The 26,119-nt window shown below is 40.7% G+C and overlaps 1 protein-coding gene across 1 annotated transcript in view; it reads left to right on the top strand.

The window, feature by feature from the left end:
- The window catches only part of EPHA3 (EPH receptor A3), a gene marked incomplete at its 3' end in the record, with an annotated part of 172,497 nt that extends 146,586 nt beyond the window's left edge, over positions 1-25,911 (top strand). Inside the window, exons 12-17 of the mRNA XM_084227195.1 lie at positions 1,831-1,892; positions 4,115-4,324; positions 10,983-11,132; positions 13,153-13,346; positions 24,267-24,422; positions 25,806-25,911. Coding sequence (XP_084083321.1) covers positions 1,831-1,892; positions 4,115-4,324; positions 10,983-11,132; positions 13,153-13,346; positions 24,267-24,422; positions 25,806-25,911 — 878 coding nt within the window. The remainder of the gene's footprint in view (positions 1-1,830; positions 1,893-4,114; positions 4,325-10,982; positions 11,133-13,152; positions 13,347-24,266; positions 24,423-25,805) is intronic.
- Between the last annotated feature and the right edge of the window lie 208 nt (positions 25,912-26,119).

The raw sequence follows: 26,119 nt of genomic DNA, 5'->3' as shown, positions 1-26,119 counted from the left end.
TCCAGCCTCGCCTCCAATACAGAATTGTTCCTCTGCTGCTCCTTGTGGATTTCTGCATTTCCCAGCTGCTGCCCTGCACTCCTGGGTGCACTGTAGGCAGCAGTCTTAATAACCAGCACACATGTTCTGCTTAGTTTACTAATAATTTACAGCAATTTGCAGCCTGCTATTCTAATAAACCTGGGCAATGCTGTTGACACAACTTGTTATCATTTATAAATGGCTGAGCTTTGATAAATGGATGCAGAGGGTTCTTTTAAAACTTCAGAGCATGTGATTCTTATTATGGGCACATTTCCAACTGAATGAGGGTGAAACCCTGCACTTAAGGCTTTTGGAGTGTGGGTGAGCAAGGCAGGAAGATGCTCCTGTAATAATTTGGAAGATATATTTCTTACTCTAATTTAAGTTCTTCTGATAAAGTCTCATAAAATTGCCTGAGTTTGTACAGAAACCAGGCACCTGTCTCCTGGCTTCAAAGTGCAGGGCAAAGTAAATCAATTTATCATAGAAAGTTTTGGATAGCCCTGTACTTGAAAGGTCCAGCAGCATATTCTGGGTGTTACCAGAAATCCCTTTGAATTCATGTTACACACAGAGTGCAAGTACTTTTTCTTTAACTATGTATTTCTGGCTAGCAAGAATAAGTATAAATAGATTTTTTGTTTGAGCTTTTACATTGTTAGATCTCTTATCTGTATCATCTCATATCATTCAAGATTAATGTTTTGCATACAGTATTTCCTCTTGGTGAATGGATGAGAGTCAATTAATTAGTCATTAGTGTGACTCCCACAGTATAACACATCATTTGTACCACAGAAAGAAGATATTTGAACCCATTAATTCATAATGTTCTTGCTAAATTCATTCTTCTTAAATTCATTCTTTGAAATGACTATTTCTCTTCTAAGATTTCTATTCGGTAGGAGCTGTATTTTTTGAAAAGCAAACAGAAAAAAAGTTGTTGTTACCATTCACTTGGCTTTCTTGATGGCTTTCTTGTTCCAAATTAAGCTGGGTACCTTTTTCAAGCCTCATGCTGTTCAATTTTAAAAGCTAAAATTTCACCACGACCACTATATCATATGCAGGCCTTAGTCCTACTTTTATGGTCAGATGCCTTCCTGTATTTTATGTGCAATAATAATTCATCTCCTTAAATAACTCCATGGTCTTACCCAGTTTTCTCTCTACCACAAAGAGAAAATAAGCAAAGCATTAGTAAATATTATGAAATAATAAAATCCATATGATGGTAAAATTAGCAGGGCAATGACCTTGGTCTGAAAACTTCCCTGTCATCACATGAATTTTTGCATTACTTTCTCTCCAGCTTGTCAGAGCTGCATAGAAATCTTGGTTGTGTCACAAAATGCCCTAGGGTGGAGGGAATGGTTTCAAAAACTGGTCTGAATATATCTGGATGAGTTTGGGGGCAAAAATAAGGCTTTTCAAGGGCTGTTTTCTTAGAGTTTGCCAGTGCCCCGTGGGCGCAGCATGTTCAGGTCCCAGCTGTGTCCAAGTTTGTGCTGTCAGGAATCCCAGTGCAGAGAAAAGGAGTGCCTGGAAGGAGGGAATGCCCACCCTACAGCTCTGCTTCCCTTTCCTGTGCCCTGGGATTTACTGTGCTCTTTCCTTGCCATCTGTATCTGCGCCCAGCCTCCGTTTGCCCACGCGCCTTTCACTTCCTATGGCAGTGTAAAGGAATAATGTAAAAATTATCCTTGGGGTTAGGAAGATTTGGACACATTCCTGAAATGCTTGGGTTTGCTGATTGTGTTCTAATGTGTTCCTTTGAAAAGCCTGACCCCTGTGCTCTATTTTCAGGTAAACCAGTTATGATTGTTACTGAATATATGGAAAATGGTTCCTTGGACAGCTTCCTACGAGTAAGTGCAGCAGGAAACTAAATGGGGCAGAAGTGACTCTTGTTCTGGACTTGTTAGGGGTCTACTGCTACTCTGATTCATCAGCAGCTCTCGTTGCTTGATATTTCTTTATTTTCATTTGGGTTTGCGAGTATCATGATGCACTCAGAAAGCCACTTAGGGATCTGCTGGTCCATTTGCAGTAAGCATTATTCCAAAATGAAGGCAGTTTTGGTTGCATTAGTGTGTCACATCTATTAAAAATGAACAAAACAAAGCAACAGTCTTGCACACAAAAAGAACTGTTTTTCTGGAGGCTGAATTATGACTGTAATGCAGTTGTGCTTATTGGTTGGCATCCTCTATTTCTAAGCAGGAGATTTTCAAAATGAATGGATTTATGGAAATTTTATCAGTAATGAAAAGTTGAGAGAATAGCCCCATACCTGAGGATGTTAGAAATGTTTAGCTAGCAACGTTTACTGGGCTGTTTTCTTTTTCCAACCTTAGGCACACTAATGCTGTGCCTGATTTATCTTTGTTTTCTGTCAAAGTTGGTAGTGAGCCTAAAAAAATTCAAACGCTCCCTGCGTCACCAAGATTTACTTGTGGCAAAACAAGGAGTGTAGGAGAAGTGAAATCCCATCTGAAGGGAAACACTGGTTTAATTTTAATTTGTTAGGGCAAACTCAGCTTTGGCTGGGAGACTGCTTTGGTTCTGCCACGGTTGAATGACATTATCCCCCAAATTCATAACATTGAACTAGACATTTAACCCCAAAAGGGGATAGATTGTCAACCTTAGTTTCTCTATGTGCTATATATGTTATGGTGTCCACTGGAGCATGTAAAATACATATAAATAATGTGTCAGTATAGCTGAATGAAATATCTCTGTACTGAACTATATATATTTTGTTTAGACTTTAAATCCTTGAAGAGAGCCCTGAGGAAGGGAGAATAATTTCTGACTGCACAGAACAGTTGTTCAGCTTGTTCTTTCATTTTAGTGTGATTTTTTTTTTTTTTTTACTACTGTTATGTGGAAACATAGATAAGAACCTTGTGACTCATTAATATCACAAGCAACTCAGGCCCTATAACCTTTTTATAAATGCCTTTTGGAACTACTTAGTTTGCTTTCCCCATTGCCATTGAGAGGCTCTCTGAGCATCTGATTCTGTTCATGGTTAGAAACCTTCTGGTTTTTAGCTAAATCTTTTCCAGGGTCTGTATAAAATTCTCTTGTGTTGGCTCTGATAGAAACGGGATGGACAACTGCTAAGAATCTTTTAAAATATTAATTTCTTCATGAAGGGAAATTCTGAGAGACTCTTTAAGCATCCACTGTGGCGTATATTTGTCTAACGTTTCCGGCGCTAATATCACCCCCAAGTATACTAACCAAAAATGAAAAATGGATGCAATCAGTCTGGCAGACTGATTCATGTCAGAGTGTCAGATCACCTCATGTGACAGAGCCAGCTTCCTTGTATTTAATAAAATTCCAGAAGCAGCAGCACGAGGAGCTGGAGAGCTGCCCGTGAGGTTACATTTACAGCACTGGGGAATTCATCTGAGAGCTGCACTACAGCAAATGCTGTCCTATTGTCTATATATCCATATATCAATATCAAAAGTAGAAGTTAGCAAACAGGATTAGGAAGAGTTGGGAGGTTTAAATTATGCCCAGAAGTAGATGATTGGAAATATATCCAACTAATGTTTTCTAGGCTAAGTCATAACGTGTTTCAGTAATTTTTGAATTTTTGAAATGAGTTTAAAACTAACAGAATTTGAAAGCCGCTGACTCAGACCAGCATTTGCTTTTGTTACATGAATTTCTTGTGTAATAGAAAACTTTCATTAGGCCATTGGGGAAGGCTTGGATTTTCACTAGAAAATCCTGTGGCCTTGCAGGGAAGTTGGAAATCTGTTTCTGTACTGTTCTGACACTCCAGTCTCAGGAGCACACACGACTTGGATTTATGTGCTGCTTTCACATGTGCCCCATCTAGGAAATTAGAACTTTGATGACAGCAAGAAGGGTAAAAATGAATTTTTATCTGAATTGCAAATCTGTCCCCTTCCCGCAGCTGACTGGGTCACCAACATGTGGCATTTAAATCACAACGCCTGACTCACGAGCTCTTCATCTGAGGAGCTTCCAGGCTATTTATGAAAAAATCTGTGCAAGAAGGAACATGAGCAATCCCTGAGGTGACATTTCCAATGTTTTCCAGAAGCATGATGCCCAGTTCACAGTCATCCAGCTGGTGGGCATGCTTCGAGGGATCGCATCTGGCATGAAGTACCTGTCGGATATGGGTTATGTCCATCGGGATTTAGCTGCTCGTAACATCCTCATCAACAGCAACCTGGTCTGCAAAGTCTCAGATTTTGGTCTCTCTCGTGTACTGGAGGATGACCCAGAAGCTGCTTACACCACGAGGGTGAGTTCCTGTGTTCCTTTACCTCTTTTAAGTTCTTGTTGGGTGTGGCAAAGACTGAAATCTGATGGAAATCTGAAATCTGAGGCTCTGTTGCAGAGGGCAGTCAGTCCTGTCTGCCCAGAGATGTTCAATAAACCAGGAGCTCATCACAGTTATTTTTAAATTCATGTCCTGGAGAAAATAGAAAATGTACATGCAAAAAATATGGTTTGTGTTGGTAGATTACTTTCCTTAGACTATGCAAAATTCTTGGCTCCGTTTCTTTCTCCTGGCTGTGTAGGAGTGAATATTACAATTAAAGCCTGAGTTCTTTTGGCACACAATAATTTAAGCCTTCATGTGTGCTTTGAGAAGTTTAAGTTACACTGCGGATTTAGCTCCCGCACAGTAAAAAAAAAATCCTACCCATCGAATTTTTGGGTGTTTTCTAGCATGGAAGGACATATGTCTGACTGGGGCATACTGCAATCACTGTTCTTCAAGGGTGTGTCACTATTCCTGTTCTTATACCTCTAACTGAGTAAAGCAAAAAAATGCACATCTGATTAGGACCCTGAATAACACTTCCCTTTTTTTGTGGAAGCCTTTAGCTTTATGTATATATGTGTATTACACTTGGATATCTGCTTGCTTATTTTAATGCTATTTAAAGTGGATTGTGTTAGCTTTACAAAAAGTGACATTAACATCCAGTATCTTAGTCAAGTGTAATTTTCATTGCTTACAGTAATCACCTCATCTTCACTGTACAAACCAGATTACAATGCATCAGCATGACCTTAATGTGGGTTTTCTAAGGTTTCTTTCATTCCTGAACACCGACAGGAGCAATCAATAATTTTAGTAGTTTACACGCTGCCTTCTTCATGATTGAAATAAAAAAACATGTGAGAAATGAGCAAAGAAATGACAGATTTCTTACACATTATACACACATACATTAATAGATACATTTATCATAACTTAGCAGGCATAAAGACTCTATTCTTTACTTGACCTTTCAGCGCTTTCTTTGCCCTCTGATAAACTTTGCCATGGAGTTGGAAATATGCAACATATACCACTTTAGAAAACTGACTGCTGAGGTCTGGCATGGTTAATATGAAGAGACATTAGCAGGAGAAAGCAAAAGCAGTGTTCATTCTCAGCAGTGTTACAGCACAATACACCTATTCTTTTATTATTGTTCTTGTTGTTGTTGTTGTTGTTATTGTTGTTATTATTATTATTATTATTATTATTATTATTATTATTATTATTAATAATAATAATAATAATAATAATAATAATAATAATAATAATAATAAATGATAGGTGTATTGCTGTGTCAGATACTTGTTTTCTCTCTTAAAACCAAGCTGAAAATGAAGCATTGGATGAAGCTGTCACATCAGTGACGTGTCTGTGGGTGGCTTGGACAAATCAGGGTGCACAGGGTGTCAGTGTTTTCAGCCAGGGTTTGGTGTGAATTTCCTCTTCCTCTCCCCCTGCCACCTATTTTCTGAGTTTACCTGCCTATTTGCAATTAGATAATGAAATCAGATGGAAAGAAACTATCTTGTGAAGTGTAATCATCTGTGTTCAGTAAACTCCATCTGGCATTTATGGTGTGTGTGCAAACTGCTGCAGGAAGATGCTCAGACAATTAAAACCTTCAAATACAACTTAGGACAAATCTAATTTTTTTTCAAGAGTTGTTGCTGGGATTATACCTGTGCCACATGTTGGCTCTAGAGAAGAATAAGGCTATTTGATATTCATCTTTTTTGCTCACATTTCCCTTTGAAGTGAGTCTTATGTTGATGTCAGGGGAGTGTTTCCAGGTGGGATGTTTGATCCCCAGCTGAAAAAAAAATGGGGATCACAGATGTGAAACAAAGCTTCACTCCACTGGCAGAGAGATGAACAGTTTGTGTTCCTGCTGCTTGGATATTTCACAAAACATAAGACCATTTCCTAGGCTTAGCACATTTTGCAACCACTAATTATAGAACAAAAATAGTACCACTTTTAAAAAATAATGGCATCATCTCAAACTATTTCATGCCTAATAATGGCATTGTAAAAAACTGTTTAATGTCTTTAAAACTAAAGGATGGCAACAAGATATTTTAAAAAGCAACAAAAAAAAAATCTAAATTATAACTCAAATTTCAAACATTACAGAGTGTGTATTATATTGATGTCCTCCTGTCCCCCAGCTCTTCTTTCTCCCAGTTCTCCATTTAGTATCAGTGGCACTAGGAAATTTATAGAGTTAGCTGCAAAGATGGATGCTTTATCTATTTAGGCTCCTTATCTACCCCTATTTTCCACCTGTAAATGTCAAAGCCTGAGAATGATTCCACTGCTTTAATTCATAATTGCAAGTCAAGATTGATCTACCCCCAAGAAGCCCAGACAGGCTTTCAGTATTCACCACTGCCTGGGTGAAATTTTATGTTGTGCTGTTCTCAGAAGCCATGTCTGAAGGTTTGCATGAAGGCTTTTATACATCAATAATTTATGTATGCCTTTATATATCAATTCATAATCTGTGATATTCGTGCTATTGTACTAGAAGCCTGAAGGACAATGCAAAGACCACCAGTGCACGTGTGAATTACGGGGAATCAGGAGTTGTGAGGAACTCTCCTACCTGACAGGGTCATTTTTTTACCTCCTGAATTATTGTCACTGCCTTGATACCACAAAAAGCCTTTGGCAGCCTGTGGTCTGCCTGCTTACAGAAGCAGAAGCCAGCATGTGAATCAGGCTGACTGTTTGGATTTTTTAATTTTTTCAAAGTCTTTGTGCCGGAGGGGATGTGCTGTAATTATCCACATTCTCCATATCTATTCACTTTTAACTGAAACACTGAGATTGTATTAAAATTGTCATTTTCAAATGGATCTGGTTTATCCTTATTATTTTTCAGATGTCTGTATGACAAGTGGGTGGACTAATGACACACTATGAAGTGGAAGTGAATTTAAGCAATCACAGTTGTAGAGGGACTGTAATTATGTCTCTCAAAGACAATATTTGGGTAATCTGTAGATGAACTTTGACTATTTAAGCACATAGATACATCCCCAGTATTCATGGCATTTTAATGGAAATGCAGCCCGTGCTGGACAGAAATCAGTTGTATTTCCTTATATATGCAAAATCACACTCATATGGTCTGAATGTATTGAAGGGTGTGGTAAAAAAAGGAAACAAAACCCATAAATTTTCTTGCCCAAAGCACAGAGGAGAGGAACAGTGCTCTGTCATCACTGACTACTCAAGGAGGAGATGATTTCAATACAAAACATGCATTAGTAAGGGACTGACAAGCAGCATCAGATAATGTCAGGTGTGTAAAAAGGTAAAACTGGCTCATCTCACTCACATGAATCTCTCTTGTTCTGTGCCATTAAGACATCTCCTGGCCTCTCCTAAGTCCTGGTATAATGAATGAATATCAGGCTTTTACTTTCAGCTTTTTCTGCAAACTCCTTCTAGTAACTCAGCTAGAATCCATTTTTCTTGATTCACTCCTCCCCAGGCCTGTGGCTTAGGTGCCTGTGGCTGTCACCCTGTAACAGATTATAAATCAGAATATTGGAATGGGTTCTGAAGCCCTGGAAACAGCTGCCTTGTGTTGGAGTGCCAGACGTGCTCGAAATAAATTGAGGACTTCATTGACTTCAGATGAATTATGTTGGAGAGACAGATACTGCAGGAATAGCAGCTCCATCTACAGAAGATAAAACTTTTGGTTACTGCTGGCTCACTGATTTCCAGCCCTGAGAGAGGTTCTCTGACCCAGAGTGCCTGGGATTTTGAGCTGCAATAACAAACTCCTACAATTTCCAGCACCAAAGCTGTCTTTCTACTCAAGTTTGGGGAGCTGGGCTTTATGGTGAGCATGCCCTTAAAGGGTGACCATGACAAAATATATAAAAACTGTACTTATCTTCAGAAAATAATCAGTAAATATATTGCTGTTCTTGTTCTTAAACTATTACAAGAAAAGAGTCAGCAAAATCCTTTTTAAAAAATAATTATGACATTTTTATGACAAATTGGGGAGCAGAAGAGCAAAATTACACTTTTAGACTCTGTTCCCTGGCAGTTGATTTCTTTTTTTAACTACATTTTAATTAATATTTTTAAGTTATTTATGGTAATGCTATGTGGATCTGCAGGTTTGTGTAGGATTACAGCCAAGATTTAGCAAAGAGAATTTGAAAGCCAATGACTCACACTCATTGCAATAAGGATCTGGGTTAGATGCACCTTCCTTTTTCAGTAAAGCAAAGCCAGAAATTGTTTCATTGAGTTTCTAATCTTTCTGCAATAAACCAGTCATAAAATCTGAGGAGAGTAATAATTGTCTTTTTTTTTCTTTTTTTTTTTTCTTTGTGAATGTGTTTCTCCAATTGCACAAATGGCTTTTTACATAAGATTATAAAGACCTTCTATCCAATATGAAATTCCTGCCCTTTTCTAGTGGGAGATGTCCGATTCTCTTCGTGGTAGTGGGGTCTTTTTGGATGTAAATTTAGGATGTGGCTTTTTCCCAGGACTGACATTCTTTATTGAAAACCAGGGCTCACTTGAAGCATAGAAAACAGAGAGATTGATTTCTTTATCAGCCTCACATCTAAAACTGTAAGTGGATTTCTTGTGAAAACACGAGGCTACAGGAGAGCTTTCCTTGTTTCTTAGCTGGGCCTTGGACTCTTGGAGGGCCCCAGGACACTTGTAAAGGGAGCTTATTAATTGAGTATGAGAAAAACAAAGTCATTTTTATGTTCTTGGTACTGTTCTGGAGCAGCACTGGGAATTGTGAACAAAGTTATAAAGCCTGGAAAATACAATGTACTTCTTGTCACTAAAGACCATCATCCAAGAGATTAAATTTCCAAGAGAGAAAGAGATCAGGCTCTTCAGTGATAAAACAGTGGTTTCAAACACTCCAGTTTCTCTTCTGTGTCTTCTTTTTCCCATGGAAATTGGGTGTTCACCTGATTTTAGGGGTTGTGTGTGAAATTAAGGTTTGTCTTTTGGTAGGGAGTTCTGCTAGACGGAATGGGATCCATGAAAACCATATGCCAAACCAATCCCCTCCCTGAGCTTTGCCAAGCCTCTAAGGCCTATCCAGTGACATTTTGGAGGCCTAAATTGTTGTCTGAGTCAGGACTGCCTGTGTTGTTTATACTTAATTTAATTTATGCAATATTAGCCATGAAAATGAAGATGCTTCAACGTAGTTAGGCTGTATTTAGGTTTCTAATTAACACTAATGCCTGCATTTCTATTGTTAATCAAGCTAGTGAGTCTAAAGCTGGTGATTGTACAGCTACCCTCAGTGCAGGCACAGTTTATGGGACTGTAGGCAAAGCAGTAAAATATTTAAATATTTTTCATTTTTTTTTCTTGCTGGTTACTCAGCGGAAGTCAGAGCACTCTCTCCCCACAGAGGTGGTTGTGAAGAGAGGTGTGTGACTGGAGTATAATGGAGGTGTCAGAAGCACTGCAAAGAGCTGGTCTGGTGTGAAATCTCCAGAATATATTCTGTACACGTTGGGCATAACTGGAAATAACTTTACACTCTCAGTTTTCTCTACTAAAACATATTCACTCCAGAATTGCCTTCAGGAACAAGTTCTGCACTGCTATCATTTAGAACTTCAATTTCTCATGTGTGGCTCTCAAAAAACTCAGTCAAAGCTGGCATCACCAGGAATTGTCTCTTTCCTCTGATTCTCACATTTTAGAAACTCAGCCTGAGGTTCCTTGTGTGCATTTTATTAACTTGACCTACAGCACCAAGTGGTGGCCATGACCAGAGAGAGATGTTCCCCTCCCTACTATGTTAATTTTACTGGTAGCTTCAATTCTCTTCAAGTTTGGCATTTAATGATGGCTTGCTTCTCTTATGACTGTAAAAAATGTCCAAAGCCACTCCCCCAGCTGACATTTTTTCACTATTCCCTCTGCACAAGTGACCCCATCTGAATCTGACTTTCTGTGTTGGCTGGAGGCTTGGCTTTAGTGAAGTGAAGCAACATCATGGCCCCTTATTTTCCTTGAATGTCCTAGAAAACCTGGTGAAGCCATGCAGGGAATTCACTTCAATGCCTTAAAATCAGCCAAATCCAGCCCTCCTGTGCTGTGCAAAGGGACCTGGGTTATAAGCAATGACCTTGGAGTGGTTTTTTCACCTGTATGACTCTTGTGGCAGTTTCCAAACATTTCATAACTGAAAATCAGCCAGACTTGATTTATCTTTACTCTTACCTCTGCTACACACACACACACACACACACACACACACACATATATATATATATATAAATAAAATATATGTGTGTGTGTGTCTATGAAGTATGTATGCTGTAATGTACTATAAATCTATATTGTAGATAGATAAATCTATGGTAAATCTACTAGATATTAGTAGATTTTGCACTTAAATTTATTCTCTCTTTTGAGAGAGAATAATCTCTATTTTATTCTCTCTTTTGCTCTTATGACAAAAGGCAGCAGCGGTTTTTCTTACACTGGTTTTTCTTACACCAATATCACGATAACTGAGACCCTCAGAGATAAAATAATCAACCACACGAAATCATATTTGTTGCAGGACAGTCAAAAGGACTCTCTGGTTTTGTTTTGCTCCCAGGGGGGCAAGATTCCCATCCGATGGACATCTCCAGAAGCTATTGCCTATCGGAAGTTCACGTCAGCCAGCGACGCCTGGAGCTATGGAATTGTCCTCTGGGAGGTGATGTCTTATGGGGAGAGACCCTACTGGGAGATGTCTAACCAGGATGTGAGTAAATTGTTGTCTGAGTTTTGTGTTTTCAGATAAGGTATCAAGCTGTGAGGGAGGCCAGGAGCAGGGGGCTCTGAGTTTTTGATGGCGACGTTGAATAAGGTGTGGAGATGAAAACCGCTGGTTCTCCCCACTCAAGTAGAAGTTCATTAGAATTTAAAAAACCCACCATCGTTATAGCAGAGTGTTTTGGAACTCTGAAATAGCACAGTAGAGTATTTTATCCCATTGGTGGTTTTCTGTAGGATGATGCAAATAATTCCACTGCAATGAGGTCATTGCCTTTTACATTCCTTAGCTCGTTGTTAGAAAACCCTCCTAGATTTCTGTTGATCCCCTTTTGGTTCCACTTGTATAATATCCTATAGAAGTTTTCTGTAAATGTCAAATGCACAGAATAAATTGCTCTTGGCACTTGTGAGAAAGAGAAGCAAAGCATTTCTGCTAAAAGTTTAATGAAACCAAAATGCTTCTGGAAGTAATCAATGGATAAAATGGAGAAGGAGAGTGATCTGATTAGACTTCCAATACAGGTTTCTTTGTAACATTAGTAAACTGTCCAAGCCTGCGATCCAAATGATTAATGGAGCTCTCCCAGTATTTTTTAAAGAAGCATAACATTTCCCCAAAAAAGATTTTTTATTATGTCTATTTTGAGTTCTTTTTCTGTTGTTTTATTAATTTTAGATTTATTCCACAGGATCTTCTTATGGACCAAATTTTATGGAGTGCAGTCACTCACACAAACAGATTTTCCTAGGAGATGATCTATAATGTTACTAGTTCTAAGTTAAAATAAATTAGTCAGTTACATAGTTGTAGTCAAACATTTTTCTGTACTCCTTTATGTTAAACAAGGAAAAAGAGAAGAAAACTTCCTTTTAAATGGGTACCTCTGCAACCCAAATCTCTGCAGAAAATGATGCATTTCTTTTAATTGGTAATGAATGTTTTTGTGGAGATTAATGTGTTCTGTTGTGCAGACTGATATACTAGTGGAATGTCTTTAATAATATCCCAATAAAATCTAAAATGGAAGGATTAACCTATTTATGTGCCTCTCCTTCATGGCTGCTTAAAGCATTAACTGTTCTCTTGTCCTTCTTCTGATTTAGAATAGCTTCTTCTGCTTTTCAATTAATTGATCCAGATGAAAAGGAAAGATTAACAGAATATGGCTTCATCATTTTCTGCATTGAATTTTCTACATTGGGTTTTTTTAATTTATGGGGCAACAGATGCTGTAGGCCTGATCAAGAGGTGTTGGATTCTAGTGAAAAGGCTGGAATAAGTAGCTTCTGGACAGCATAAATTCTAAAGTAATCTTGGTTTTGCATGTGTCCATCTCGAAAAATTACAGAAAATCTAGACAAATTTTATCAGCCTAGGAAAATTATAAGGAATTGGACTTGCACTGCCTAGTAGAAAATGCATAGCTATCCATGAGGTAAGTTTTAAAAACATTTTGTGGCCCTGTGACATTATCCACAAGACCTTTTGTCTGTTGTTTCAGGATGGCAGTGAGGGGCAGGTTGATTTTTCAGCGGGGTAGGCTATTTTCCCTGTTGGTGTTTTGAGTTTTGCATCCACTGGAGGATGTGGAAAGGTTGTTTTTTCTGCTGTTGTTTTGGAGTTCAGTGTCCACTGAAGGATGTGGAAAGCTTGTGTTTCTAAGTGTAATCAGAGGAGAGATATCCAAGACCTTTTGAAGTTTGGCATGCTTAAGCAAGCGCTTGCTAACTGTGGCTTTTGTTTATGGATTTATTCCAACTGAGTGTGAGTTTTTGAGATCCTTTCCGCACACTCACCTTCTTCAAAGTCACACACTGTATCCTAACTCCCCTTTCTGCATGCCTAATCTACTGCCTGGTTTACTTTGCAGATAAAGGAGAGACAATTAGTGAATAAACACGTTTGTTTAAACACACAATGTCCACGTTAGCGTTCTCACAGCTGATAAAAACCCAAGTTGCTGTAAAGTGCCTTTAAGTTTGCACAAACTTTTCTCCTTGTGCAGGTGATTAAGGCTGTGGATGAAGGGTACCGCTTGCCACCTCCCATGGACTGCCCAGCTGCCTTGTATCAGCTGATGCTGGACTGCTGGCAGAAGGACAGAAACAACAGACCCAAGTTTGAGCAGATTGTCAGCATCCTGGATAAGCTGATCCGGAATCCCAGCAGTCTGAAAATAATCACCAACGCGGCGGCAAGGTGACACAGTACATCTTACATCGCTCGTGAACCTCTTTGATTCCTTCATCTCTTGGAATTAGAGTTTGTTTGCACTCTTTACCACCTTCTCTCTTGAGAGAAGGATTTAATATTATTATTTTTATCATTGCTGGGGTTATTTTATTAGTTATTTACTATTTTTTATCCAGTTTTTTGCAGATTTTTATGCTAAGGGTATGTAACCCACCGTAAGACTCAGCAGAGTTTTTTTGAGAAAAACAAAGCTGGCAGATTTGGCCATCGTGGGATTTTCCTTTTCTTTCTGCCCTTTGGTGGTGTTTTAAGTGCTTAGTGTTTCACAGGTTACAGCCAGCCATGTTCCTAAGTATCTTTCTGAATTGGGTCCAAATACACTTAGGCTCTTCTCTGACAAGTCATGTTAACTTTAATAATCTGAGTAATCTCTTTTTTTTCTTTCAGTAGTGCTCACAGACCTAAAAATGCACTTACACTCCTTCTTAGATCAATGTGTGAACTAGGAATTAATTTTCAACCTGTGCAATGTTACTAATTGAATTTAAAACATCCATTTTTAATCCTGGGTTTTCAACACACTCTGGAACATCATCACTATGATGAGATAAGAATTATCTCATTGAGAGAGAGCAGCTGAAGAGTGTATTGACACCTAAGGGCATAATGAAGACGTGGTGAAAGAAGAGCTTTAGTTAAGTAGTGTTAAAGAGACTCCATTTGTACAATGCACAAAATGTCATACTCTAACTGAAGGAGTGTAAAGGTATTTTTAGCACGAGTGGTAGTGCCAAATCCTCTGTCAGCAAAGCAGGCAGAGTCAGGGAGAAAAGCACTCTGTTCCTCTGCTGCTTCAGACCCGGGCCCTGGAGGGTGTTCTGTGTGTCACTGGGCAAGAGCCTGACACGAGGCAGGTTTCAAAAGGGAGCACAGAAAACCTTCCTGTCAGACCTCTCCTTGTGATGCAGCACACTTCCCACCACGGCAATTGGATGGGAAGGCTGAGGGAAATGGAGCAAAGGCAGCGGGAAGAGCTGCCTTGATCCTGCAGCCTGCTGTGCGACTGCCATGGACCTTGCCTCCTCCTTCCTGGCCCTGGCTTTGTGCTGCATCCTCAGCCAGACACTGGCCACTCTAATTGCCTCCTGCTGCCAGGACAGAGGGCAGAAAAAGAAAATGAAAAAATGGGAAGAGAAAGGCAGGCATACTAATGGGCTCTGCTTTTAAATTGATATACTGAGAGAAGATGGCTCCCACAGAATTATGTTTGGATAATTTTGCTTGGTGAGTGTTTAACACATAGGAAACCAAGAAGCAATTATTTCTGGGAGGTGACAGAAAAAAAACCAACAAACAAACAAAAAAACCACACAACACATTTTTGGGAAAAACTCCAAACTGTTTAAACAGCGTTTTCTCAGTCAAGTACAATTCTTCCAAAGACCTTGCACCACTATGTGGCAAACCATTGGTGCAAAGAATGATTTTCTAGGGATGTGCTGCAGCAGTCTGATGACTAGGGGAGTTGGAAATCATAACTATCTTGTTTGGGTTTGGGGACCTGATTGCAGAAACCAGGGCTGCACGTTTTTCATTCCAAACAGAAGCAAAATGTTTGTGGTCTTGTTTGTGGTCTTTCCAGTCGCAGATTTGAGCTGCAACAGAGATAAAGACAGCGTGGAGCCAGAATTTCCAGTTACCTGCTCATAGCCAGCAGAAGCTGATATCCTCCAGTGGGGCCCAAATTCAGGCTGAGCACCGTTTCCACCTGCTGGGTTCTGTGCAGAGCTCCACAGGGGGGATGTTTATAGTTCCCTTTTGTCCCTCCTGTTCTGTGCTTTGTGGCACAGAGGGTGGCACATCCCTTGCACAGTGCCATGCTCTCAGCTTGTGGGGAGGCAAGGAGGGAAGGAGGGAGGCTGCCTGCATGGTAGGGAACCTCTCACAGCTGCTTTGGGTGAGCTCTCAGTGAAATGCTCCTCCTGCTGCTGCTTGGCTTTGGTACCGAGCGCATTTCTGAGGAGGGCAGCGTCAAAGGTGATTTTATTCCTTTCTTCCTTCCCAGTTACCCCTCCATTGCCACATTCCCAGGCAGTGCAGCGTCTCTCCCTCACTGCCTGGTGACACACAGGCCACTGTGGGGTCCCAGCATGGGAGTTCCCTCTGTGGAAGAGCTTCCTGCAGCTCAGGAATGCCTGATCAGTGTCTGCAGGGCAGCCCAGGCTATCCTGAGACACAGCCACAAATAAACACCAGTGGGGTGTTGGGCAGCCCCGTGCCATGAAATCATTGCCAAAGCAGACTGACCTCAACCCCTGGACAAATCTCAAACCTTAGGCATGGCTGGAAATCTGCAGCCAGCTCCACACTCCTGTCCTGCAGAGAGGCACTGGTGGCAGGCGACAGCCCCTGGTGCTGGTGGCCAGGGACTGAGCCTGGAGGTTCAGCAGTGTTTTTTGACACGCTGACAGAGAAAAATGAGGCAGAAAAATGAGAAGTGAGGCTTAAAATGGGGTGGGGCCTTGCCATAGCCTTCTGTGCAGGAATGTGTAAGTGATACTGAAGGGCTGTGGGTCAGGGCAGCTCCTGGAGAAGGGGACACAGTGGGATCCCAGAGAGGGACAGACATCAGAGCAGGGGAAGCGCTCAGGGACTCAGCCCCGCGGGCTCTGGGGAGTGCATTGGCTCGAGTGGCTGCTCTCAGTTGTTATTTGAGGCTGCAGCACTCCCACACTGCCTCTCCTCCTGCCCTTAATAAGCAATTAATCTAAGTTATCGAGGTCCCAGCTCTCTCCTCGCTGTGTCTGTGGTGCTACTGCAGGAATGCTGAGGCTTCATGCCCACCATATGCTTGTAGGTGTTCAGAATACACTCGGTCAGGGGAAAACATGTTTAACCTGACCACGTCTGGTGCAGATGCAAAACCTGTCTCTTCTTGCAGATTTTAGGGCTGATGTTTGTTTAAAACAGTCACAGCACCGTTGTATCCTATTTAAAAAACACATTTCTGGAGGTGCATAGGATATCCCTGTCCTCTGGGTGCTGGTTGCTGTTCGCTGACCTCCGCTGGAGGATGTGCTTGGCTGAACATCTGATTCCAGGCCACAGCCCAGGCACGTTCTGCACTAATACCTCACAGAAGAGGAGTCAAAGCCTTCAATTCCCTCTTTCCTTTAAAGTTTTCCATCCCTTCAGGCCGCTCCATGGTATCTAATAATTTCTTGATACCCGAGGGGATGTTTTTATCCTTATTGATCATGGTTTTGCAGGCTGTTCTACGTGCCTTTGAACCTTAGACTGACAAAAGGTTTTTGTAGCCACAGCGCAGCAAACGTTTCATAATACCTTTCCTGGTGTTGTGTTTCATCTCAGATTCATGTACAAATTCCATTTCTATTCCTTGTAAAGTACAGAGTATGGCTGATTTCTTTCTTACCTGTCTAAATTCACTTTTTAATCAGGTGGCCACCCCGAGCTCCTGCTGATAAGACCTGCACTGGTTGTGGACACATGGGCTTTTTGTGTCCCTTAGGCTGCCTGGGGTTAACCAGCTCTGTAAGGGGCTGTAGGAACAGAACTCAGTGCGAGCCATGTGGTTTTCTAAAGCCCATTCTCATGATATTTTTATTTGATTTATGTCTTGCTGTTCTTTCCTGTTTTCTGAACACAATGTTCATTTTTCTAACAGAGTACTTTGGTTGTTTGGATATCTTTAGGGTGGGAGTGAGTTCATCATTCTTCCAGTTCTGATCAATTTCATTATTTTTCCTCTTGAGCTTATTGTTTTTTCAGCCCACTGTGTATTACTTCACATTTGTGAGCATTTCATACAGATACAAAGCAGATGGAAACTTTTCTCAGCTTGGGCTCGGGAGTCAGAATCACTTCACCCACCTGCAAGCAAGTTGGTGAGGCTGAAATGGCTCTTTAGCTGTTGTTTCATTTGTGTGGGGAAAAAATTGTAACTTGAGTCATGCAACTGGAAGTACTTTGTGTACACTACAAATCTGAAATGGACTTGAATTTTTTTTTTTTTTATCCATTGAACTTTTTTCACTGATTTATATTTGTCATTTTTCTTAGATGCGTGGGTTTTTTTATTCTCACTTAAATTTATTATTCTGCATTTATATGTATACATATATACATGTATATATGTATATATTTACAATGTATATTACCATTTAATGTATATGAATATTACTCTTACGTGGCCATTTGAAAAAAATATATTTAAAACATAGTGTGTAATTTAATATATTTAAAGCCTTTATGTGTCCCAAAGCTGTCGCAGTACAGTGTGATCTTGAGGTGTAAGAGTTGTGACACAGGATTCAAGCAGTTCAAACATTGTGGCAGCTTTCCCATATCTGCTGTGATGTAGGGGGGACTGAAGTCATTTAGTCTTCATGAATCTGTGGAACAGGAATAGCTGAGTTAATGCACAGCCCTCATTTGAAAGAAAAATGAAATTTGATTTTAATTCCTTTAGAAATTCTGGATTTCTGCCAGGCCTGCAATTGATTGCAAAACTGACACGGAATCTGCACCAAAAAATTCCCAACCTGCTTCTGTGCTTGCTTTTAGTAGCATGAAAATCAGTGTCAGGTATTGCTCTTGGTGTTTTTCTTTACTGCAAGCACATATTTAGGAGAAGAGGAAATAATTGTATTGCAAGGAAGGGGAGAAAATTCAGAATATTTCAGAAAAATCATACCTGAAATTATTTTCATATAGCCCAGAAAATTTAGGGGGTCAGGGTCAGTTCTTCCTGATGAAAAAACATCTATGAATAATTAATTCCTCATACATTCTTTTACGTGTTAGGAAGTTGTTTGCAACTCTGCCTTGATTTGCTTAAATTTGATGTGTTGTTTGAAACACTGGCTTGTGTAATTTCCTTGAGCAGTCCTTGGAAGGGCTGTTATTTGTGAGCAATTGTTTGCAAGGGTTCACTGCTGAACACCTTCAGCTTTGCTGTCTCTCACTGTGCTGCTCTCACTGCTGTCATTCTCAGATATCCAGGGGCACACGTGCAATTTAAAATTTGAATTTAAAACTTTGCCCCTCACAAAGTTTATTTCCATTTAAAATCTGACAATTTGGTGGAAACACTCTGCTTTCTAGCTTGGTAGGATTTTTATGAAAATCAAACTCAAAAAGAGCAGTAAACGGGGCAAACAAAAAATGCAGACTTGCTCCTTTTTGCAGCATAATTCAAGCCCTGTTTTTAGAAAAATATTTTAGATGAAATTATTGTTTAGATTGGCTGAACACTTTGTTGAGAAGTCCCTTTTTTTTGCCATTCAGGTCAGAAGGCTTCAGATGCTTGACATATAGTGCTGACCTGCTGTAATCTTGTTTGTTTGCTTCCCCCTGTTAGAACTTACAGGATAGAAGAGAGGAGGAGATTTCAGTTTTCTTTGGACGTTGTCAGGGTCTTAACAACAGGGTTTGAGTTTGGCCAAAAGCTGTGTAGGGCAAGATTCTGTGTGCCCTTTAAACTTCTTTTAAAGTCTAGCAACAACCTAATCTGTGTCCTAAACCCAGGCTGTTCACTCTAAAAGAATTCAAGTAATGTAAACTTAAAACTCCAGCTCTCTCTCTGAAGCCTGCTAAACATAAAATTGTGAATTTATGGAAGGAGGGGGAAAAAAGAAACTGAACTACAAATCACAAAATGGAACGCAGTAAATCCTACTCCTCGGTGTCTAAGCACAGTTTGGATGGAGGGGTTAGACTGAGGAGGTTTTTAGGGACTTTATTCAGCTTTTCAGACAGAAAAGCCCTGTTTCCACCTGATTTTCCTAGTGGTCATTATTACCCATTCAGCCATTGTCCCTTCAAAGTGAGTGGTTGGCAGTGAGCAGGGCTGGTGTTAACAGGGACAGTAAAACATCTATTTGCACTTTCACACCTCCAATTCGGTGAAACTCGGGCAGGAATTTACTGCGGGCTGGGGTTGGGTGCTCTGTAATTTAAATAGAAATGCAGCTGGACCAGCGGGTGGCCTGATGGGGAGGGGAGGTTTTGCTGTTTATTGAGATTTCCGAGGAGTTTTTGGAGCCCTCGTTAGTGGTGGTGGCAATTCCACACTGGGAATGCTGGAAAGAGGTGACAGAAGTAGAAATTCACAGTGGTGCCTAAGCTTTTTATATATTTCTCATATATTTGTATCTTGGTCGATTGCTAAGGCATGGTTGTAGTACCTTTCCTGCCCTTTCCCCTTAGATTTTGGAACACATCCCTGAAATATTGTTTAGATTAATAAATAATCTTTATTCCAAATAGGGGACCTACAATAAGAAGTGGGCAGAGAACCCCTTGGACCAACTCCAAGGGGTCGACCCAGGGATGGGTGACTGGGGCAGCTGAATCTCCTATTGGATGTAGCTGTTAAATATTTAACCTTAAATTAATTAACCTTATAAAATCACAGAAATTGGATTCTTGGTGTGCCCATCACCACTGGGACACCTGGAAGCTTCCAGATCAAGATCTGCTTTTTACTTTACTATTCCAACACTGATGCAAAGGGTTTTTCTCTTTTGATTATGGGCAACAGCAGTGCAGCCAAAAGTGAAATATAAAGGGAAGCTCTCCACAGCAAATGGTAGATTTTAAGCATTTTGAGAGCTTTATAAAGCTATTTTCTCTGCCTGTTCTGAGGAGCTTATAGACTGTCCTAACAATAATGAGTGGTTAGCATTGAGGGTCTGTCAGCCAGCTACACGTCCCAGGAAATGGCCATGTGCCTGTATTTCCTTAAAATCCCAGCTTAGCCTGGGTTATTAGGGGGACAAAAACAAAATTCAGCAACGTGCCTGGGTTTTTTTTTTTGCCTTTAGTGGTTTGGTGTTGGGAAAAAGTAAATGAGGGAGCATTGATACACCCAGTAATGTGATTTATTATTCCACCCAGATGCTGAAAAACAAGAGCACATTGAAAATCGTGTTCTGAGGGGCAGCTAAAGGAGTAGGGAACACTGAAAGATTGATCTTTGGGGCAGTTAAATTTTTATTTGCTTATTATCCTAGTGGAAGCTGTGGTAAGTTAGGTTGGCATTGGGGTTTCATTGGTTATTTTTTTGGTTTGGTTTGGGTTTTTTTGCCAACAATGGAGCTAGAAAACAAAAAATATTGACATTTAGAGAGGTGTACCATTTTTGCAGCCTCAACTGCATTTTTTTCCCCCTTTGGTTATTTGTGTTGCCCCTCTTGATTTCTCCAGCTCTCCTTTCACTCCAAGGAGCAGCCCACAATCTGATTATTTGGAGAGTATGGAAACAACCCAGGAAGGCCCTTGGGAAAAGCCCATGTGCCCCCTTTAAGAGGTGAATTGTACTTTAGGGACTAAATTACCAATTCTGCTCAGAGCATGTTAAAAATGGGCACGAAGAGATGGAACTCCAAAGATTTTTATCTTTAAGGTCCAGGGATAATCAAGTAAACAGAATAACTCTACTTCTCCTTGGCATGTCATTTATTTACTGGTTTCCTGTTGATACACATGCATGCATATGACTCTGATTGCTACAGCAGATAAAACTGAAATTTGCTTTCTGTGCCACCTGTTGGTTTAGGGGTTATTTTTCTTTTGAAATAAAATTCTTGTTAGACCCCAACTCTGTGTTTCAGCTCACCATAGTCATAAAGCCCATAGGATTCAAGTTCCAACCAGTCTTCTAGGGAGCAATTTCACTTTACAAAATCAGCTTTTAATTACCTAAAATTTGCCACAGGAAATTACTTTATGTTTTGGGGGATTTTTCTTTTTTTAGTGCTTTCCTCTTTAAAAGAAATTGACTGTGGAAAGGAAAGTCCAGATTTAAAAAACTGAAGGTTGGTTGTGCTGTTTGGAGGAAAGGATGGAAAGAGAGAGGCTCCTACAGTACAAAGTCTGGCATTGTGTGTGCACAGATCCTCTGTGTATTTGCAGAAGAAGTGGCAGGACATTTTAATTTTCTTTGTCTCTATGCCTGGATTTTACAAGTTAGTTTGTCTCTTTTTCTCCCCAGACAGCAGCCAACCAGAGGTGAGATTTTCATGCTGTATTGGGAAGGGTTCTAATGATGTTTTCTGTGTTTTTTCCTGCTAGTGCAGCAGAATTTTCCCTGTGTTATGACAAAAAGCTGTGCTAATGACAATACACCATAGTTCTCCTCACTGCAGATGGCTCAAAGGTTAATTCCAACTGTTAAAGTAATGGACACATCCAGAGAAAGCTTCCAGCCACAGGATGTTTTGTAACTGGCGTCTCACTGTTCAATTTGTCTCTCCAAACTGAGTCTTGCTGTTTGTTGTTTTTTTTTTAGGGCACCACATGTCAGTAAATGCAACTTTGTAGGTGTAGTAAATGCAACAACAGTCAGGGTGAACAGGATAGAAAATCTTGCCATGACTGTCAAAAGATGATATGAGAGGGTGTGTCATAGTTAGTCAAAGCAACAAGGTAAAAAGAGTTAAAGAAAGGAAAAAGAAAATAAAAAAGAGGGGAGAGAATAGAAGAAAAGATGGAGAGAAATGTTCTATTTCACTTCCCCTGAGCAAACATGTAATTTCCATGATTTCTTTTTAATGACTCTCTCCTGAAGCTGGTAGGTACTGATTTATGAAAAGCTGTAAAGGATCAGGTGGAGCCCTGCAGGACGTCGTTTACAGCTGCACGGACTGCAGCCCGTCTAATTTGTCTGCTAAAGTGTGAGCTCATGGCACACATCACCCAGACCATAAATTCCCTGGTCAGCCCTTCTGTCTAGGGGCTGGGGCAGGGGGAAAAAGCCTGCCAGGGTGTGCAGATGCTCTGCAAGTCCAGCTTTCCCCTGGCGCACAGAAGGAGACAGCGCAGACTCTTCACAGTGAGGTGAATTCCTGCTCGTTGATAAACAGTCCAGATGTCCTCTCTGAGGAGGAAAGTAACTAATTTTTGGTTGGAATCCTGCAAGAAGAAAAATGATACTTTACAGTGCTGGTTACTCTGAGGTCACTCACATTAAAATTAGGTCATATTTTTTGTCATGATGATACTTTGATCCAAGTAATAAACATAAAGGCTCTTTTGGGCCACTCTAATTCCTAATCCTAGAGACCTGGTCTATTTCAACTTGTTTATACTTTTTTTTTTTCATTAGTGATTCTTGAGTCAGACCTTGTTTTATTAGACTTAAGTTTAAAAGGTGTATTAGGCTGCGGAAAAAAAAATCTGTACTTTATCACTAAGAGCACTTCATAAATACTCTTAATTAATATCTTGGGATTCCAGACACCGTACCCAGAAAACTATAAATAAAAAACCATTGGCTCTTCACAGGGCAAACAGTAGTCAGTGAAATTCAGGCCTTACAGCTACTGATTAAAAACTATCTTGGGCCTGATTAGCAAACTGAGCCTTTAAAGCTGGGTGTCGTGTAGGTGTGTAAGATTTGGTTTGACCCTGACAACAGCACATGAAGTGAGCTGCAGTTCTGGGGACAGAGCAGGGTTCTGGTGTCTTCTGTTGCTTTTCTTTCCATGGGTGGCTGTTCCCAGCATGTGAAGTCCAGAGTTGGTGTCAGTGGTCCCAGTTCTGGCTGGGCTCTGGAGGGAAGGTAGCCAGGCAAAGGCTGTCCCCATCAGGGACATCTCACCTCTGGGACCTGGTGAAAACTGATTGTGTGTGTTTGGAGTTAAGATTTTTCAAGTATCCAAGTAGCTCTTTAATTATGCCCTGCATTCCCAGAAGGGAAAAAATACTATATTAACTTTCTGAGCCTGAGAGGAATCAGCTGATTGCTAACAATCAGGAAAACATCAGAGTAAAAGGAGCTGTTTTAAGATGTGGCCAATACTAAAAATCATTGTTCTTTTCTTCAAAAGTGATAGGCAAAAGTCTTGATGTAACTAATGTTACTTATGTAACTGATGTGGTATCCCCTGACTCCAGGGCAATTCAGGGGTACTCCAAGGATGTGCTGTAGTGCTGCTGATTTTGGTGAAATTTAAGACATACTGGAATTGAGAAGGATTTGGAATTTCTAGGCTTCTTATGAGGTTAAAAATTACTGTATTTAAATATGTGGTTCTCTTGGTGCCTTTAAAATCTCCTCCTATTTATGTTTGTTCCAGTGATGAACAGAGATGACTTGGGCTTGGAGTGAAGAGAGTGTTTTATAGCCCAGATCAGTTCTCCAGTTCCAGTAGCTGTCACCTACCTGTTACACTGTGTAATCACTGCCTTTAAATTATCCTGTCAGTCCAGCCACCTCTCATTTTCACTGCTTTCAGGGACAAAAGTCACTTCAAATGGGTTCAGCAGCAGTAGTCAGACTCCTGTGCAGGTTGCTAGAGGGAAAAAGAATTCTGGGGCAGAAAATAGACTGTGAAGTGGCAGAGATAACTGCTTTGAACATTCTCTAGTTCTGTCTAAGGCACAGCACAGCTAAGCACACGCTTGGCTTTAAGCCTGCAATAAAACAGTAAAAAAAGGTACTTTGCTTAGTTTTGAAGTTTCTAACTTAGTAACAACACTCAAGATTTGTCAGTATATTCAGATATTCTGAACATTTGATCTGACCAAATTCTACCAACACCCTCAGCTTGGAGCCTGGAGTGTGCATTGTCTGTGTGATGTTTGGGACTAGATGAACCACATAAATATAACCTAATTTAGTCTTTGTTAACATTAAACTGGGAGGTACCAATGCACTTTGTGAAAGCTGCAGTGATTTAAACACAGGCATGGGAAGCTGGTGCTCTTCAGCAGGATGATTGCACAGCCTCTGTCAGAGCTGCCAGCACCAGTCCCGTGGTGGCCTCAGCAGCTGAGAACTCCCACAGACAAACAGCAAAGCCACATCCAGCCTGGATGCTCCTGCCACTGCTGAGTTTAGACACAGAATAAAGCTGTGTTTCTCCCTGTTCCCTGAATTCCATTATTCTTTCCTTTCAGGCCATCAAATCTCCTCCTGGACCAAAGCAACGTTGACGTTTCAGCCTTCCGCACCGCGGGCGATTGGCTCAACGGATTTCGGACAGGGCAGTGCAAGGACATCTTCACAGGGGTGGAGTACAGCTCCTGTGACACCATAGCCAAGATTTCCACAGAGTAAGTTGCAGTCTGATGAGGGTTTTCATCACGGCTACAAGTTCAAACATAAACACAAAGGTAGCGCTTTTATACGGCGTTCCCAATTCTTAGCTAAAATTTTCTTACGTTTAAAGAGACAAATGGGGATTAGTTGTTGTGGTTGAAATAGCCATGAAGGAAATCTGTGTGGTGACTGTGTGAAGGCCATGGTCCCACAGCTTTTTCTCACTATACAAGGAAATTCCCAATTTCTTCCAATAGAGTAGCACCATGCATCATCTGGTACACTAGCATTGCTTCCTTTTGCTGAAGTTTCTCTGTTGATTCTTTAACTTCTGTATTTCACGTGGGAGTTTTTCTATAGCTGGCACATTGCCAATCTTTCCTTTTATTGTCCATCCCATATTCCCCCAAACCAGGTGAAGGAGCAAATTCTTTGTAGCTGTTTTCCTCCTCCATGCTAATAATTACTCAGGGGTTGAACTCCCTCCTGCTGTGCATGGAAGTGAGCAAATGGCAAGTTTATTACATTCTAAGTGCAATCCATCTTTGTTCTAGTGACAAGTAAGAGTAGGGTAATGTTCTTTCTGCACCTGAAAAGGCATCAAGTACAGTTAAAAATTTAATTCCAAAGGAAATCTTAATTCCCAGTTGGGCTGGCTGGATACACGGCAAGTTATGGAGAAGTGTGCAGCAGCTGTGCTACCAACAATCAAACACATCAATGCCATTAATTAGTGTATTACTGGATCTATTAAAAGGGTGCTAATGGCTTTTTGTAACAATCACCCTTTGGGGACAGTGTAGAAATCCTCTAGGAATGCCCAATTTCCTGTGAGCCCCTGGTTAATTAGCCCTTCACAGGTGTTAAAGCACCTCTGTGTTGCACAAGGAACAATGAGGCTGGAGATCCTGGACAAACAGGAGGGGAGAACCAGGGGAGGCACTGGAAGCCTGGCCATGGACTCCTTCACCTCAGTGCTGCTAGCACAGCTCAGAGGACCATTCAGAGGCCAGGGATGTGTCAGCACTGCCCAGGAAAAGACATCAGATTGGTAGGGGGATGGAGGTGTTAGTGACGCTCAGCTGATCCAGCAGTGACCCCCTTGCCCCAAAACCCCGCTGCTTGCATCACTGGAGAATGATTTCATTGCCTTTTCTTCCATGTTTTCCTCCACAACAAGGCAAAATGAGCTTTCACTCTATTTTTTTGCAGCCCCCTTGTGTTTTCAGGCAGTTGCTGTCAGGGTTTTTTTGCAGCAGGGATTGTGCTTCAGCAGTATCCCTGTACCTGGAGGCTCCTGCATGCAGCAGTGTCAGATGGGCAGGTTTGTTGCTGTTTGCTGGGATCAGTGCTGTGAAATTCAGCATCTTCACTCACACACCTCCTCTTTTTTCCAGTGACATGAAGAAAGTTGGTGTTACAGTGGTGGGCCCTCAAAAGAAGATTGTCAGCAGTATCAAAGCTCTAGAAACTCATACAAAGAACAGCCCTGTTCCTGTGTGAGGTACCAAAATGATGTTGCTCAGGAGAGGAAAACAAAAAAGGAGCAAAGTTGCATCGCAGGTGAAAAGTGATGGCTGACAAACGGCAGAATTTAAAGGAGATCTTTGCAACAGCTTTGGAAACACAATGGTTGAGATTTCAAACCCACAAGACACTCAAATACTGAGTATAAATGCCTTAAAAATAGGAGCAAACTTGTTTTCTATCT

This window comes from Fringilla coelebs (assembly GCF_963513975.1).
Source record: "Fringilla coelebs genome assembly, chromosome: 2".
Lineage (NCBI taxonomy): Eukaryota > Metazoa > Chordata > Aves > Passeriformes > Fringillidae > Fringilla > Fringilla coelebs.
Note: the sequence above shows the minus strand (reverse complement) of the source record. Positions and strands in the feature narration are given on the sequence as shown.